The 17,193-nt window shown below is 36.2% G+C and overlaps 3 protein-coding genes across 3 annotated transcripts; 1 reads left to right on the plus strand and 2 right to left on the minus strand.

Annotated features, from left to right (window-relative positions):
- Window positions 1-3,675: 3,675 nt before the first annotated feature.
- LOC111518840 (ficolin-2-like) lies at window positions 3,676-4,596 on the minus strand. The gene is made up of 3 exons (XM_023176762.2): window positions 4,564-4,596; window positions 3,969-4,502; window positions 3,676-3,902 (listed from the first exon to the last, which is right to left on the minus strand). Exons 2-3 carry the CDS (start codon window positions 4,274-4,276, stop codon window positions 3,758-3,760), a joined length of 453 nt encoding a protein of 150 aa, XP_023032530.1. The 5' UTR covers window positions 4,277-4,502; window positions 4,564-4,596; the 3' UTR covers window positions 3,676-3,757.
- Window positions 4,597-12,642: 8,046 nt separating this feature from the next.
- On the minus strand, window positions 12,643-13,700 carry LOC26529594 (phenoloxidase-activating factor 2). Its single transcript, XM_015178094.3, is given in 2 exon segments — window positions 12,643-13,489; window positions 13,545-13,700. A coding segment is annotated over 1 exon segment (819 nt). The 5' UTR covers window positions 13,463-13,489; window positions 13,545-13,700; the 3' UTR covers window position 12,643.
- Window positions 13,701-14,223: 523 nt separating this feature from the next.
- LOC6643995 (phenoloxidase-activating factor 2) lies at window positions 14,224-16,717 on the plus strand. The gene is made up of 5 exons (XM_023176734.2): window positions 14,224-14,429; window positions 14,530-14,577; window positions 15,213-15,299; window positions 15,387-15,488; window positions 15,624-16,717. Exons 3-5 carry the CDS (start codon window positions 15,258-15,260, stop codon window positions 16,464-16,466), a joined length of 987 nt encoding a protein of 328 aa, XP_023032502.1. The 5' UTR covers window positions 14,224-14,429; window positions 14,530-14,577; window positions 15,213-15,257; the 3' UTR covers window positions 16,467-16,717.
- The last annotated feature ends 476 nt before the right edge of the window (window positions 16,718-17,193 follow it).

The raw sequence follows: 17,193 nt of genomic DNA on the forward strand, positions 1-17,193 counted from the left end.
TCTAGACTCTTGGCCATGTTTTGGGGCTTTGGGCTGTGGGCTGCATGAAATGAAAATAAAAATAAGCATAAGCTTTTTAGAACTCAACTCTCATGTTGCAATATTTCCGCACATACAGCTTATGTATCACATACACACCATGGCTAGAGATGGTAACGTGAGTCAAGAACAAATCTAAGCAGTCACTTCCAACTGCCCGATAGTCTGATTCAAAGGTATATAGTTTCCGGGCTTGAAATGTTGGAATTAGGTTTAAGTATATCGGATGCTGTTGAATCAGGCAACTTTATTTATAAGTTATTCCTATTTTAAAAACAAAGAGGAAGGTAATACATATACTCGATAGGTCTGGAAGTATTTGATATCATCTCGAAAACTCTCACATACACTCTGGCATTTGTAACCAACAAGTACAACGCTTAGGAACTGACAGTTTCATATGTATGTGTGTGTGTGTGTGTGTGTGTGTGTGTATGTGAAATGATTCCCTTTTGCCTCCCTCGGGTAACCTTGCCAGCAAACGGAAGGAAACAGTTAATACTTCTGTCTGTTATGCGCTTACTTCCTGTCTCCATTAAAAGTCATTCTTTTGGATAATCCTTTTGGCAACATTATGGCAAGTATTAAAAAGTTTTTCTCCATTTTTTTCCTTCTCTCTCTCACTCTCTCTCTCTCCATTCCTTACACTAGCCAGAGACCAATCCTTCCCATACCATTTCTTCGCATCGTTTTCCCCTTCTCACTGTCATGTTCTTATTACCTAGAAAAAGTTTTTTTTTTGCCCCTGCAGATTCTTCTTCTGCTGTTTCTGTTGCGGCTTGGATTTGGACTTGTTGTTGGCTTGGCTTAGGGTTTGGTTTTTGGCTAGTGGCACACACGACACAACATTCCATTCCATTCCCCGACATACGTGTCCATAAATATTTTCATGTAATAGAAAATGTTTTGTAAGTGCTCTAACATTTTTTATGTAAGCTTCAGTTTGTTTTTGGGCACTCGGTTCATTCACTTGAACGGCATTCCTTTCCTTTCGACTAGTGTGCGTTTATTTCAAAAGGCTCTTATAATGAAATGTATGAAAGTTTTAATTGAAAAACTGGGTTGCCTAATTTGCCAGGGTTGCCAACAAAAAATACTTCGAGATTTCAGTAACCTATGAACATGGAAATTAATATCAATTTGGTGTAGTTATAATATGATTGTTTTCGATTGATTATATCCTGTAAGGTGTCACTTGATTTGAAAGGAACAACACTTGGTTTGACTTGCTTTGTTTGAGTCAAAATTCAGAATGAATCCATCAGTTTATTATTCAAGAGACAACCTAAATATATAGAAGGCATGCATATGGTATGTACGGTCTGACCACTTGAGCTGAAATGCTCATGCTCAGCATTTCTCACGCGCTGCGATCGGCTTGGATATATCCTGTAGATCGTACTACTTTTCCGCTGGAATGTTTATGTATTTTTATGTGGTCTTTAAAAGTACTTTGGGTATTTGTTATGTATTTTCTTTTTATTATGACAAAGTGTCACAATGTTTTAAGTAAATGTCATAGCCTTTAAAATGTGATGATGGAAGTTTTGATATGCTACATTGTAATCTACAAAAAGAATTTCCACAGATAAAAGACATTGCAAGAGGTATGAGAAAAAAATCATCAAAAAAAGATCAAAAAATATTTTCCAGTTGGCTTTTAATAAAAAGAATCTACACTTAAAATATTAATTCATTTCAAACGATCATAAAAATTTTGTTATAAATATGATGTAAAATTTTAGTTAGCTGATATGAGCAAAATAAAGGAAATTGAAGAATATTTATTACCTGGTTTGTCGGCACGCGTTTATCTGCTTGGAAAGTTAACCAACATTTATCTTAATCAGCATAGCAAATGAATATAAACGGTTGTGGCCTGAGTTAACTTCCATACCTTGATATTTCCACTGTGATGGAGAAGGATTGTGTGCCTACCTGTTGTTCGGTATTCAAATTTTCCAGCCCCATTCGAGGCTAAAACACAAAACGTGTTTGGCATCAATAAAATCCCTTTCAAGAAAAAACATGACCAAAAAATAAAGTAACTAAAATGAAGGAGGAAAAGGCTAAAATGACACCAGCGGCCATATTGTTACTCTACCGGTTACTGTTTGTTCTGATGTTTGAATCCTTCCCCCCAGCGACCTCCATGCTGGGTTCCATTAAAAATATGTTAATGTATCCTGCGTGTGTCCCGCATGTGTCGATGTGTATGGTGAATGCTCATTTTATGCAAATTGGGGCAACGTCTTATTGAGTTTACCCTCAGCACGAAAAATTGACACCTCATCACTTGACAACAAAATAGATTTCACATTCACCTCCCCGCTCCACAAAACAGATTGTCTTCCACTTCTGATTGAACTTTGTCCGGTTGTGTTATTGACATATCCAATGAACTAGCTCCCTGGGGAGCTAATCGTATTGTGTCCTTTTTTGTGGCACACAAAAGGGGAGTTCCTTTTCCTATTGATTTAATTGATCATTATCCCAACTGGGTCGTAAAATGTTTGAAAATGTTGAAAATATGATTAACTTGCTTATGATTCTCAATCAGTTCTAGTTATTTAATAATTTGAGGAACAACATTTAAAGTCCGACAAAATTCCGGAAAAACTAAAAATCTATTTAACTGTAATTTTTCACTGTTGGCTTCTCAAAGAAATTTTGTTCACATGAAGTATGAAAAGATGAAAAATAAAACAAAAATGCCATTTTTGCCCCTTTCCCCCCACACACAACACAACACTCACCATATGCGATAGACAGACAGCTATGTATATAATCCTACATACAAACATATATATGTACTATATAGTTTTTGTTTTTACTGTTGAAGTGCCAGTTGTTTGCCTTTTATTTTAATTTCCCACGGCGGTTTACCCCCTATCTCCTACTCGCTTTCTCGCTAGCTGTCTCTTTTCCACTTTACATTTCACATTAATGTAAAAATTGTGCAGTGATGTAAGTGCGTCTTCCGCACTTCAGTGCCTCCGACCGTCTCTGACAGCAACAACCATCAAGGCAGAGGCAAGCCACAAACCAAACAAACAGACAGCAGTCCCCTACTGTCCACCCCCCCTACCCCATCCCACCACGCCATGCCCTACCATTCCCTCATCCTCTTCCGTTATGTGCGCATTTTAATAAAAACGAATTAAAATCTGCACTAATATGCTTTTATTATTTATGTTTATATTTATTTACTTGCACATGCAGCAAATAAATTGCAAATGCTCTTTCTCTGTCTCTCTTTCTCTTTGTCTATTCATCTCTCTATCTATCTCTCGTACAAAAAAAGCATTTTAAAAGACAACCCGTCCAAGTTATCCAGCTCAAACCTTCATATTTTCTAACTATGTTAGATGCTGCTTCCTTACTTGAATGATTTGAGCCAGTGGTACTGAAGGTAACCGTCATCTTTCCCTTGATTACGTACATCCTTCATATCATTTAGGATTTTACTTGGGATATTTACTTTATTCTTTAGTCATTAAAGATCATTTTAATTTCTAATCTAGTTTCCTCATAAGGCATAAAGCCGAGGAGACTTTTAATTGCCCCAGAAGTCGTTTTCTGAATACCAAACATACCCGACAAGTGGACAATTGTTTTAGAAAATTTTATTAACCTTGAACTAAGTTCAAGCTGGCTAGTGGTAACTTGTAAAATATATGGATAATACGAAATTGTTGACTTAATTTGTGTAAGAGTTTCAACAGGGACACAAGTTTTTGGCCCTGATCATAATTTTCATGGCTTTAAATGAATAGTTATCTCCATGCCAAGCCTCCCATGACATGCCAGTCCAACCCAAACTTCTATTGTGTGCCCCTTCATAATACATTCCAAATAGATTGCTAAAAACGAAAAAATAAACAAATGTTATTAATATAGAAAATCTACTTTTCACTCTACTTAAATACCTCAAAGTGCATCTTGTATGCCACCAAGCGCCGAGGCGCTCTTTTGCACAATCTCCGTGGTTGTCCCTATCAAATGTTGAGAATTCTCCAAATTTTGATTTTTCCGTCAAAGAATCTCCGGCATCTCCAGTATAAGTTCCCAACTTAGTCATTTTATACGATTCATTCTCGTTTTCAATATAAAATTCATCGTATCGAGCAAATCTTGTGCTTCCTTCGAAGTCCTCCAATTGGAAATATAACTCATATGTCTGCGATTTGGTTATGGCATGAAGTTTATCCAGTCCTAAGAAAAAGTCGCCAGACATGTCTCCGAAGCCCACTTTGAAAGCCTTCCAATTTCTATAAAAATTCGTTTCGGCATTTGTTCGACTGGCGACGACAATATAACCAGCTCCTGCAATTTGAGCATTGCATAATACTGGGAATGGCTCAAGACCAGGAACCGTAATTTCGTAAATGCCTTCTTCACCATAAGCATATGGACACGTGGTTAGGGTATTATATATTACATCATTAATATCTTTTCCCTCACTGTTTGCATTTGAAAAATGTATTATTTCCACTATATTATTATTTAATTGTGTTATTTTACCTGGTTAATGTGGAATTATTGTTCCCAAACAACTCGAATGAAGAATTAAATGCCGATAGAGCTCCTACACCAAACAATTGACAAAGTGTCAGGCAAGGCGCTGTCAAATAAATCCAAAGAACTTTCATTGTTTACTACTAACTTTCTGCAAGAAGTCTGCTTTATATACCAAATACACAACAAACTTGATAAGACTTCAAAGTCAAAGACTTGATAAGATTGACAATTGAATAATTTGCAAGAAAAATATGAATTTCTTCAAAAAGTCTGCTTTATACACTGCGCGTCATCAGGATAGCACACTTCTGTAATTAATAGTTTTCCCTAATTTATTTCGAAACTAAAAGAGTTAAAATTACAACAAAATTTTGTAATTATTGAAAAACTAATTAACAACCATTCTTTATCACCCTTTGGACAGTAGATAAGCTCGCTTTAACACCGGCATTAGCCTTGATCTTTGGGGTTGTCTCATGGGAAAAGTCTTCATATGCATCAATTTTAGCTTTCTCTTCAAGAGATAGGGATTTTCCTTTACCCATATTAAAAAAAAATGGATCACTTGAGCAGCAAAAAAAATTTGGTAGTGATCCGACTAAGTTTGAAAGATAAGTGAAAACTAAACTGAATGTGCTAACCTGATGACGCAAAAATTAGCTGCACTTTTCCAAGGAAAACAAAAGAAATAAGAAAACCAGAGGGTCGGGGCTAACTTCGACCGCGTCAAAGTTTGTATACCCTTGCAACTTTTATGGTAACTCTTTCCTTACCTATAGCCATCAAAGTGGAAAAACGTTTAAGCTAAAAAGGCTAATGTGTCCGAAAGAACGGCCTACAATCTTAGCATAGGAAATAACGAAGATATTGACCAAAGTCACTGTTTTCCACCGATCGTTCATATGGGAGCTATATGATATAGTTACCCGATCCTTATCAAATTTGGCACAGTCATTAACAGATATATTAAACTAACAAATGTTTAATTTGAAAGCAATCGCGTCAAAAGTGACGAAGTTGTTGACAAAAGTCACTGTTTTCGAAAGATCGTTCCTATGGGAGCTATATGATATAGACACCCGATCTTGATCAAATTTGGCACAGTCGTTTATATGTGAAATTAACTCACTAATACTAAATTTCATGACAATAGCTCAGAAAACAACGAAGTTATTAAGAAAAGTCACAGTTCGTGACTTTGCCTTTTGTATGGGAGCTATATGATATAGTGATCCGATCCGGCTGAATCCGAGATATACAACGCCTGCAGTATATACAAGCCTACATGCAAAATTTCAGCTCTGTAGCTCCAACGGTCGAGGAGGAGTTTGCGTTGATCCAGACGGACGGACGGACGGACGGACGGACGGACGGACGGACGGACGGACGGACAGACGGACGGACGGACGGACGGACGGACATGGCTATATAAACTCGTCTCGTCATGCTGATCAAGAATATATATACTTTATATGGTCGGAAATGCTTCCTTCTATGCGTTGCACACTTCTGACCAAAATTAATATACCCTTTTTGCAAGGGTATAAAAATATATAACGGTACCTTGAATTCGCGTGTTTTTTCGCCAGTGACAGTGCACAGAAGAAACAGATCAATAAAAAAAAAAATAGAAGTGAATGTTAACTACAACAAACTTAGAAGCACTTGCAATATGTTGCGCTTATGAAGGTGTGCTATCCTGATGACTCGCAGTGTATACCAAATGCACAACAAACTTGATAAGACTTCAAAGTCAAAAACATGTGTGGAGGTGCGTTGATTAAAACTTGCATCTCAAAAACAAAAAAAAAAAAAGAAACAAAGGAAAGCCAAAGTTAAATGACCCGCGAATGCACTGCTTGATTGCAGAAAGAAAGTTCACCACAGTGGTACATTTCTTTTTCCCATTATGCCAATAGCGGATAATTTCACTTTGATAATTGACTTCGGGTCTAAACGAAGATCAAAGAGCATAGGCGAACTACCTTGATAAATTCTTTTCAAATTGGCAACCGAGCGAAACAGTCCTTTGCAGGAAGTGAAAAAAATTAATAGTTCAGTTTTTTTGTGGTTAAAATATCACTAGTAAATTTTAAGTCCGAATAAATACAAGCCATCCTTCATGGACTGGAATCGGTGATAAAAAGAAACCAATTATGTTGGTGTTCTCTATTTCAAGATATACTTCTTGAGTAAGTGCTCATTTTTCTTTGATTGAATAAAATATGGTAATTTTGGTAAAATGTTTGCACGCAGATTTGCTAAGTCTCGGTATGTTCGTTCATAATGCCAAAATAAGGAAATTAAAATGTATTGCTTTGATTAAGCAATTAAGCTAAGAAGGTAATTATACAGCTCTAGAAAAAATGGAGTAAATCGTCTCGCCGACTTAGGTATACCATACACCAGTAAAGCAAATATTTCAAATTTATTAAGCAAATGCAGTTTCACATGCTTTTTACAAGCGTATCTTAGTATCTCGCCTAGCGCCACCACCAGCCAACGGCCAACTCCGGCCTTATGGAAAAACGTTTATATGCATAACTCGACTGTTTTTTGTCCGATTTTGATCAAATTTTTTTTGCTGGATATTAGTATTACGTTCAAGTGTGCCAAGATTGATTGCATAAGGTAGAAAAATACAGGAAATAATCGAATTTTTTCAAATTACGGGAGCGAATAGGGGCGTGGCAAAATCTTTACACATACATAATGTGCGCATTTACTAAATAAATATACATTCTAAATATGGTTTCTCTAGCTGGAATAGTTTTTGAGATAAGCGCTTTTTTTAAATTGAGGGGGCAGAAAGGGGCGTGGCAATAATTTGAAATAAAATGAACGGACGGACATGGCTAGATGGACTCGGTTGTTGATCCTGATAAAGAATATATATACTTTATGGGGTCGGAGAAGATTTCTTCTGCCTGTTACATACATTTTGGCGACTTTAATATACCATTTCACCCTATGGGTGTATGGTATAAAAATTATATTTCAGTAATATTAAAAACAAGAAGACGACCTTTATAATGCGTCAATTGATGGCCTTAGGGACAAATACGGCCAAGAATTATGCCACAGCATTCAAGTATATCCGGTATATCCATACCCTGGTCCGAACAATCTGCGATTCCAGTATGTTACCAAGCCCCAATTCGCAGTATGAAAACAATTTTCGCAACATCAACAGAAAGATGTTTATTGAGACAGCATGTTTATTGAGTTAATATTTTAATTTCTGATGTTAGTATTAAGGAAAATATTGAAGTATGGAAACAATTCATCACGACCGAGCTTGCCAATTGAGTTTTCATCACTTTAAGTTTGAATTATAATATAAAGGAAAATATAACCCATTAAAGTATTTAAAGTGGGTTCCGTCGCTTTAGTTTGGAAACGTTTTAAAGCGATTTAAAACAAAAAAAAAAGGAAACTTTAGTTGTTGCCTTGAGAGAGCTCAATAAATGAATGAGAAAATTGTCGAGTGGGCCCTGCTTTTATACCCGTAAAAAGCAAAGCCTGCTATGTCCTGTTGAATACGAAAATGCTACTTTGTTTTGGAGGTGAGTAACTTTGTCTAATATCGATAACAAAAGTATCGATTAAAAGAAAGTATAGCGTTCATACCCTAAAATTTCATCGGTTAGTAAAGTCCAAATTTAAAAAAAACAAAAAACATTAAATGTATAACTAATTGATGTATGTAATTGTAAATAGTATTTTGCCTTAGATAAGTTTTTCTGTCATATTCCGTGATTTGGATAAATCAAGTCGAGTAAAGTCAATTCATTTCCCTAATAACATACATAATTCCCAACAAACAATTCTTTTCAAAAAAGCTCATTTGAACAATCCACATTTCACAGAAGTGAAAACTAATATTAAGATTAGTCATTCCATGATATGCTCGTAAAATAAATGAGTTAGGTTTCAGGTTCTTCCCTTTAAAACAGAAAATGGATAAGTTTCCCATTTTATGTAATGGGTTACCGTTTTTGAGTGACTTATTAATGACGAGAGTAACTTGAACTCTTAAATTAGTTTTACTCCAAGTCCAATGCAGTAGCCAAAGTCTTTCAAAAAGTTGCCGCCCGATAAAGAATTTCAACTGCATGGCGCATATCTAGTAATATTACGTATGTACATAGTACACATTTATAGCATGGCTTTTACAATCATTCCCTACATTGACATGGATTAAACCACAAAATAATTACCTCTGTTACAACACGATATTCATGCACTGAATAATGTCCAATAGGCATACGTCTCATTTCCATTCGCGTATACGGAACCAATTTTATTCGACTGCAAGTGTGTATAGCAAATGCATATATAGTTATACTAGAAACCCTGCCACGCTTCGCTGTGCCCGCTTTTGAAAAATAACCAGAGGGCCGGGGCTAACTTCGACCGCGTCAAAGTTTGTATACCCTTGCAACTTTTTTGGTAACTTTTTCATTTTCAAAGTGGAAAAACTTTTTATCTAAAAAGGCTAATGTTTGCGAAAGAACGGCCTACAATCTTGGCATAGGAAATATCGAAGATATTGATCAAAGTTACTGTTTTCAACCGATCGTTCCTATGGGAGCTATATGATCGTAACCCGATCTTGATCAAATTCGGCACAGTCATTAACAGATGTATTAAACTAATAAATGTTTAATTTGAAAGCAATCGCGTCAAAAGTAACGAAGTTATTGACAAAAGTCACTGTTTTCGAAAGATCGTTCCTATGGGAGCTATATGATATAGTCACCCGATCTTGATCAAATTTGGCACAGTCGTTTATATGTGTAATTAACTAACCAATATTAAATTTCACGACAATAGCTCAGAAAATAACGAAGTTATTAAGAAAAGTCACTGTTCGTGACTTTGTCATTTGTACGGGAGCTATATGATATAGTGATCCGATCCGGCTGAATCCGAGATATACAACGCCTGCACTATATACAAGCTTACATGCAAAATTTCAGCTCTGTAGCTCTTACGGTCTAGGAGGAGTTTGCGTTGATCCAGACGGACGGACAGACGGACAGACGGACGGACGGACGGACGGACGGACGGACGGACATGGCTATATGAACTCGTCTCGTCATGCTGATCAAGAATATATATACTTTATATGGTCGGAGATGCTTCCTTCTATGCGTTGCACACTTCTGACCAAAATTAATATACCCTTTTTGCAAGGGTATAAAAATTGCGACCATAATTTGAGATTTAAACTATCCTGTCTCCAAAGTTAAATCGAACTGCACATGGTGTGCGAATTTTATTATACACTTGGCCCTCGCTTAACACGGGGGTTACGTTCCTAGAAATCCTCGTGTTAAGCGAAATCGGCGTAAGCGAAATCGTGTTAAGCGAAACATGGGTTCAGTACAAAATAAGGGGTTACGTTCTCAAAATTCAAAATTAGCAGAAAAATGAAGTAAGTAAGTCGTCTCGCCGACTTGTGTATACCATACACCATGTGAAACAAATATTTAGAATTTCGAAAACCAAATGTATGTCTACTAAATTGTTTTAACATGCCTCATACCGTTTGCTATCTCGCTCACTCTACAAACATATGAGCACTCTAGCGCCGCCACTAGCCAACGGCCAATTCTGCCCTTATGGATCGCGTAGCAAAATACGTTCATACGTATATTTTGCATGTTTCTAGTTCGATTTCAATCAAATTTGGTAGTTTGATGGAAATAGATAAGATTTATTAGTCTGCAAAATTTGATCGCGATGGTCAAAAAATTGCAAGAGCCAACCGGTTTTGTCTAAATTATGGAGGCGGAAGTGGGCGTGGCAACATATTAAAGTATATGTATTCTGCGCGCATACTAAGCCAGTATACGTACTAAATTTGGTGACTTTAGCTTTGTTAGTTTTCGAGAAAATCAGTTTTGAATATGAATCGTTATGCGGTAAAGTTTCGAGCTATATTTTTGTTTAGAAATTACAAATTAATATGTTGATCATTTATGAAATTGTAAATTTTCTTATATATTATAGAATGGTTTTGGGTTTTTTTTTATGAGTTAACTTTGTTCACAGAGATACTACTGAATGAAATATTACATTTTAAGAAATGAATGATTGTGGGAAATTTAATTTAGGTGAATAATAATGATATTTATAATGAGGTAATTTTCCGATATTTTTTTTTGGGCAATCTAATGTGAATAAGGACGTTTGCTTTGGATTTTGCACTAGCGCTGAAAGGAAAATCATGGTAGGGTGGGTAGAGAGCGCGGCTGTAAAAAAACCTATGCAGCCAACACTAGGACTATTTTCTTCTATTCTTTTCTCTCTATTCTATTTTGAGTTTCAGCACAGGGACTTTATTTAAAGTTGCTGACGTGTGAGTGAGTGAAACACATTCATCAAAGAACCACCACAGCCGATTGTCATGCTAGCCGCATTAAGAGATCCAAGAGTAAGATGACAATAACGTATAGTTGCCGATTGCAATGGTTGGTAAGCATTTGTGGTTTCGTATTTATGGATATTTAGTTGCCCATCAACAGCATTGAGGCTTTGTACGTTACAATGTGGGGTAAAAGAATTGAAATAAGACAACCAAATAAAATCAAGAGAAATTTTCTAAAATGAATAAAACAAATAATACTGCGTTGACGCATTGCGCTAAAGTTGTATTTTAAGTGCTGACATTAATGTTTTTATTTTTAAGTTCTTCGATTATCCATGGTGTAAATTTGGTCACATTTAGAAAGTATGTTGGCTTATTGACCTTACCAGCCTCAGAAATCCACAAGCCCCTAATACTATAACGATTCTCACTGTTCAGCCATGGACAGACCAACGATGATCCTAGAGCCCATTCAACGCCTTCCTCCTGGCTTGAAGCACAAAATATATTTGAATTTGGTTTACTAGAACATAAGTCGTTTGATACATTCATAAGATTCTTCTGCAAAAACACTCGTCGCCTTCTTGAATATTTTTCCCATCCGATTCCATAACTTTCGTATGTACAATGGGTAAACAGACAGTCTGAATATGCAGTAGTGCGGTAAATTCCTTATTCAAAATGAGTAAACCTATATTATATTCCTCGGAGTATTTATCGAATTTGCTGTGATAAATTTTTGTGTATTCAGAAATCTCTTCATTGGGTAAAATTTCTTCAATAGTATTCATATCCCATTCACCGGCTCTCGCAATTAGCTTAGTTTTAACTGGACCCAGACAAAAGCCTGTGGTTAGGACCACTTGGAAGTGTATTAAGGCGCCGGCACAACGATATTCATATTCCGTATCAAATATAGCCACAGTCCAGGGATATGCACCGAAATTAACTGCTCCTTGGTTGTCGCCTTTAATTGTCATCAAAACTCCATTAGGATTGGCATATCCACATTCCACTTTTTTAGCTGTTGGTCTTGTATAATTCTTAACAATATTTTCTTCCCCACAACATATCTCGAGATAGTCACAATTGTGTTTTGGTGCTAAGTTAATCATATATTTGGATGTATGGGCACTTGGATATGTACAATTCCACTGATTCACACACAATCCTTTGCTGAAGTAGCATTTTGCTAAGTTTTGAGTTAAAGAATCTTTTGTATCGAAATCAAATAAGTCTTCGGTGCTTTTGCCACTAGCAATAACTGTTGAGCTCGAAGCAATCAAAATATAAAATACTCCTAATATATACATTATGTCGAAGGAAAAAAACTTTTTATGGAAACGCGTGATGTGCACCCAAATGCTTCAACCGAACAAATCAGACTAATAATATATACGTCTGATAACGCTCATTACGTATCTATATGAATTTATGTATTTATATAGCAAAATCGGCGAAATCGTATTTATGTTGATTGAAGATTATCAGCACAGAGCGAATTGAGCGTAAAAATCTAAACTTATAGTATAGAAATTAATCAAAATCAGCGTTCTCTGCAAAAGTATTTAACTAGGAATTAAAATTTTTTTCAACAGACCTTGAATTCAAAAGCATTCGCAAAAAACACTGGCAGAAGTAGATAGTTTAATATTTGTTTACATATGTCGATATAAATGTGAACTTGTAATTCTGTTTCTGAGTTAATTAATTATAAGAAGTAGTACTTGCATAGTACTTTCTATTGATACTCAAATCATTTAGTTTTTCATTTAACCATGGAAGAAGATATACCACATTCACGTAAGCTCCAGGAACATCAGGTGAACCACAACCAATACCTCAAGCAACCATGCCAACTTGAAAATACCGATTTTTAGAACCTGATACAGGACAGATTAAGGGACTGCCACCATCGCCTAGGCAAGCATCAACATTCCTCTGACCGCCAGCGCACAATAAACTTTGATCCAGCTGATAGCGGGGACCCAGACGAGTTTTTTGAAACTTAGCATTACATTCACTTTGCAAGAGAACGGGCATAACAAGTTTTTTCAATCTCATCTGATAGTCAAATTGTCTAAATGTGACTGATCCCCATCCTGTAACAATGCACTGCGATTTATCGAGCAACTCAAACTCATTGAAAATGGGCAAACAGATGGGTCTAATATGAACTTCACCACTTAATGGAGTGTCAAGGATTAAAAGCGTATCAGTATCATAATGCTCATGTGTGATAATCTGTTTGACTCTCCTTTCTTGGTATGGATGCTGAATCTGCCTGTTTGTGTGATCGTATTCGCCAGCACGGACAAAGAGAACATCAGTCGTTTTGTTTTCCGCGATACGGGCAGTTGTTAGGACAACAGTGGGCGCTATTAATGAACCGCCGCCAACGTAAATGGTGAAAACATCAACAGGATTAAAATCGCGCTCCAAAATTGCTATCATCCAGGGAAATTCTCCAAAAGTAGACAGTTTACTAGACGCGTTACCAGGAGTGCCAAATCCACGAGGCTGCATATCATTTATATGGATGGCTTGATTTTGCTGTCCAAAAATTAAACAAATGAAACTTGGAATATCTATAAAATAAGAGACTTACCTCCAAGGATGTGTCGCAGCAGACGTGTGGAGCAATACAAGCTGAGTAGGAGGAACTGTGGTGAGTTCTTCCATGTAGGCAATCTGCTCGTTTGACACAAATGTGTCTTGGACCACAGGAAATATTCTTTGGCTTTGAAGTTGTTGTAGAGTCTGGTCTATCAAAAAATGAATAGTCGATTTCCATGGAACTGTCGTCGTCATCTTTATCATCTGCATGACAAATGAAATGAAGAATAAAAAGAACAGGAGAACAAATAAAACTCGCCTCATCTTTTCGATTAAAAATAACTAACTAAAAGCAATGCTATCACAATTTAAATAACACAAACAGTTCGAACACTGCATTTTATTATACCCTTATACCCGAAAGGAGTATATTCATTGAGCAGCGGGTAAAATAAAACATTTCCGACCATATAAAGAATATATTACAATTCATTATTAATCCGTGTCCGTCCATACTAACATGGGATAAAACCGTATGCTAGGATATTCTTTCAACACTTTAGTTACTAGTAAGATAACAAATCTTAAGGGTATACAAACTTTGGCAAGGCTTAGGCTTTTAGTTGTTTTTGAACTTATCAGCTAGAATGTTGATAACGAATATAAAAAGACAGCGTCCACATATTCAGACATCAGTTTGCTTCCAAAATACAACCCCGTCGCATTAACGATGTGGAGCTCATTGTGTTTTTATTTCTTAGCTCTACTTTCACTTAACACACTTCGATTCTCTTCATCTTGCACAGAGCCCAACAAGTGTGTACCTCGAATTGTGTGTCCTCATGGATCAATCGTTAATTACGACAGTGGCATATTATTGTTTCGACATAAACCTTTATGTGATTTGTATACTGTCTGTTGTGCTCCCGTAATTCAAGTAAGATATCATATTAATTGTATTACAGGCCGATTCAAATGCGTTATAAGTATTACAATTGTTGTACAAAATGTTCTTATTGCATTATATTTTATTTTAGGAATCTACTATTTATCGAAATGATCTGTATGGGGCGTTTTTAACATCGGTGAGTTAATTATAAGGGAAATTGTATATTGTCGCTTAAATACATAATAGGCAGAGAGTATTTTCATGATCAGCAAGACAATCTTTTAACCTTAGACACCCTAGAAAACGTATATAATTTATGTAGCTCTCAGCCCATCTACTGAACTCGCTTCCGCATGGCCGCATGGCCAAATTAACAGTCGCCCAACTGACACAAAAGGTCTATGTAAGACTTCGGATTGGCGTCCACCGGCTGCACCTAACCTAGCCCATGAATGTACATAAAAAAATAAATATTTGTCATTATGATCGGGCAGCTATATCAAATTCATAGCTCCAATAGAAGCTATCGCCTTGAAACATAATATTAATGATAACGAGAATCCGGGTTTGAGTCCCAGACTAGTGAACGGATGTAGTTTTTCGTCTACCACACAACCGTCGTTTCGTCGTTTTTCACAACCACAAATATCCTATACTGATCATATTGCTAATCAGTTTATTTTTTTTTGTTTCTTTGTTATAGGGAAAATGTAATACAAAAACTTGCAATTGAATGTGAAATTCACATTCTTCTCATAGTTGTTAAATATTTTTTGTTTTAGTGTCTATAGTTTTCTTATTAATCATAATCATTTCCAAATTTTATTTTAGGAGCCGAGTGTTACAAGTGTTACATCAGAAAAACCTTCAACTCATATGGTCAAACAAGTAAATGAGATTTTCAATCTAGCAACTAAGGTAATTGCCATACAATAACAAATTGATCTAAGATTGTTGAGAGGTATGAAAGGCTTCATCATTTTCAATTTCTTTATTTAACTTTAGTTGCCTTGTCTTAGAACAATATCTGAAGAGCCTACGATTTCTTTGAATGACTTGATTGAAACAGATTTTAATACTGAAAACAGAAAAGATTCCGAAGCTCAGGTATGATACACACTTACCTTCAAACTTTAAACGTTCAAACGTTACAATACATTATCAATACATTTTTTTTATGCTTGCGTATATTTAAAATTAAGGAATTGATAATTTTTTTAAAATTTTATTATTTACTTAAAGGAGCCCAGTATTTATTTCAAACCTAAAGGTTGCGGATACAGCAACCAAAATGGACTCGAAGCGACTCAGGCAAGTGCAGATAATGAGGCGGACATCAATGAATTTCCCTGGGTAGTAATTGTATATAATCGTACTATTGAAAATATTTTGGGAGGTGGCTCTCTAATAGCACCCAATGTAGTGCTAACGAAAGCTAAACACATTGCAAATATGTCGCCACGAGATATCATAATTAGAGTTGGTGAATGGCACACAAAAAGTAAAATTGAGTCCTATCCATCTGAGGACAAGGAAGTGACCACAATCGAGAAACACAGCCGATTCAATGACACTAACGGAGATTATAATGCGGCGTTACTTATTTTAAAAAGTTCCTTCAAAATCCGTCCTAATATAAGTCCGATTTGCTTGGCCCCAGAGAGGACATCATATGATTCTTCACGCTGCTTCGTTGCTGGATGGGGCAAGAAGATCCATGAAGATGATGATAATTCATTTGCCCTAATTCAAAAGAAGATTGATCTCCCAATTGTTGGTAGATATCGCTGTGAATCGTTATTGCGACAAACAATTTTGGGCGTCGACTTTCAGCTTAAGGAGAGTTTTATTTGTGCTGGCGGTGAGAAGGATAAGGGCTCCTGCATTGGTGATGGCGGTGCACCCCTTTTTTGTCCTATTCCACGGCAAAAAAATCGCTATGTCCAGGTGGGCATTGTCAATTGGGGTATTCTGTGTGGTTATGAAAATGTGCCCGCTGCTTATACGTCCGTTTCGTACATAAGATCATGGATCGATCAGAAGATGATGGAACATTCAGTTAATTCAAGTTATTACACAGCCTGATATATGTATGATAAGAATTAAGTCCACATTTATAATTTAATAAAGTAGTTGAACATGGGAAAAGGCTTAAAGGACAACTATGGAACGATGATGAAAGAAACTTTTCCCTAATTCAGATACCCCTGGGCACTGTTTACGTAAATTCAAGTTGACTTGTGCTTTACATTTAATGGAAGGGAAAAAATTTTTATTAAAAATGTGCTACGATAAACGAGAGAGATGAAATTTTTGATTATAAAGTCGACTTTATATCTCAGCGTAGGTCTCAAGGTAGCTTATTAGTGACCATTATCTTTGAAAAAAAAAATATAGCATAATATAGTTGATGTTAATATTTTCTCTATTATTGATATTAAGGATAAGATTGTAGCAACAAGTTGACATTTTCAAAATATATATTCAAATTCTGTTTGGGAATCAATCACAATTCATACTAAGTGTGAACCATTATATCGCTTGGTCTATGATGCAGACTTTTGGGTCCTCTCTCAGTAAAAATGAGTTGTTACTTGGGTCAGTTGGTTGGCAGGCAGGAACTTCCTGGGAGAGTGGTCTACTTTGCCGACGTGCCACGCGGTTTTTCAAGAACATTTGTAAGTGTGTGTATTTACTTCTGTATGTATGTATGTATACATATTTCCTGGACAAAGTAACTAGAGAAGCAGCTTAAATCTGACATGAAACATTTGCGTGACAAGCAAAACGTTGGTCCACCCTTTGGGAGAGG

This window comes from Drosophila willistoni (genome assembly GCF_018902025.1).
Source record: "Drosophila willistoni isolate 14030-0811.24 chromosome 2R unlocalized genomic scaffold, UCI_dwil_1.1 Seg167, whole genome shotgun sequence".
Taxonomy (NCBI): domain Eukaryota; kingdom Metazoa; phylum Arthropoda; class Insecta; order Diptera; family Drosophilidae; genus Drosophila; species Drosophila willistoni.

Excerpts from the sequence above, each read along its gene's own strand:
- LOC111518840 (XM_023176762.2), bottom strand. The coding sequence starts at position 4,276 with ATGTCTGGCGACTTTTTCTTAGGACTGGATAAACTTCATGCCATAACC. Across the intron at positions 3,903-3,968 it reads CATACAAGATGCACTTTGAG|CAATCTATTTGGAATGTATT; the intron begins GTATTTAAGTAG and ends TTTCGTTTTTAG.
- LOC6643995 (XM_023176734.2), top strand. The coding sequence starts at position 15,258 with ATGGTCAAACAAGTAAATGAGATTTTCAATCTAGCAACTAAG. Across the intron at positions 15,300-15,386 it reads TTTTCAATCTAGCAACTAAG|TTGCCTTGTCTTAGAACAAT; the intron begins GTAATTGCCATA and ends ATTTAACTTTAG. Across the intron at positions 15,489-15,623 it reads GAAAAGATTCCGAAGCTCAG|GAGCCCAGTATTTATTTCAA; the intron begins GTATGATACACA and ends ATTTACTTAAAG.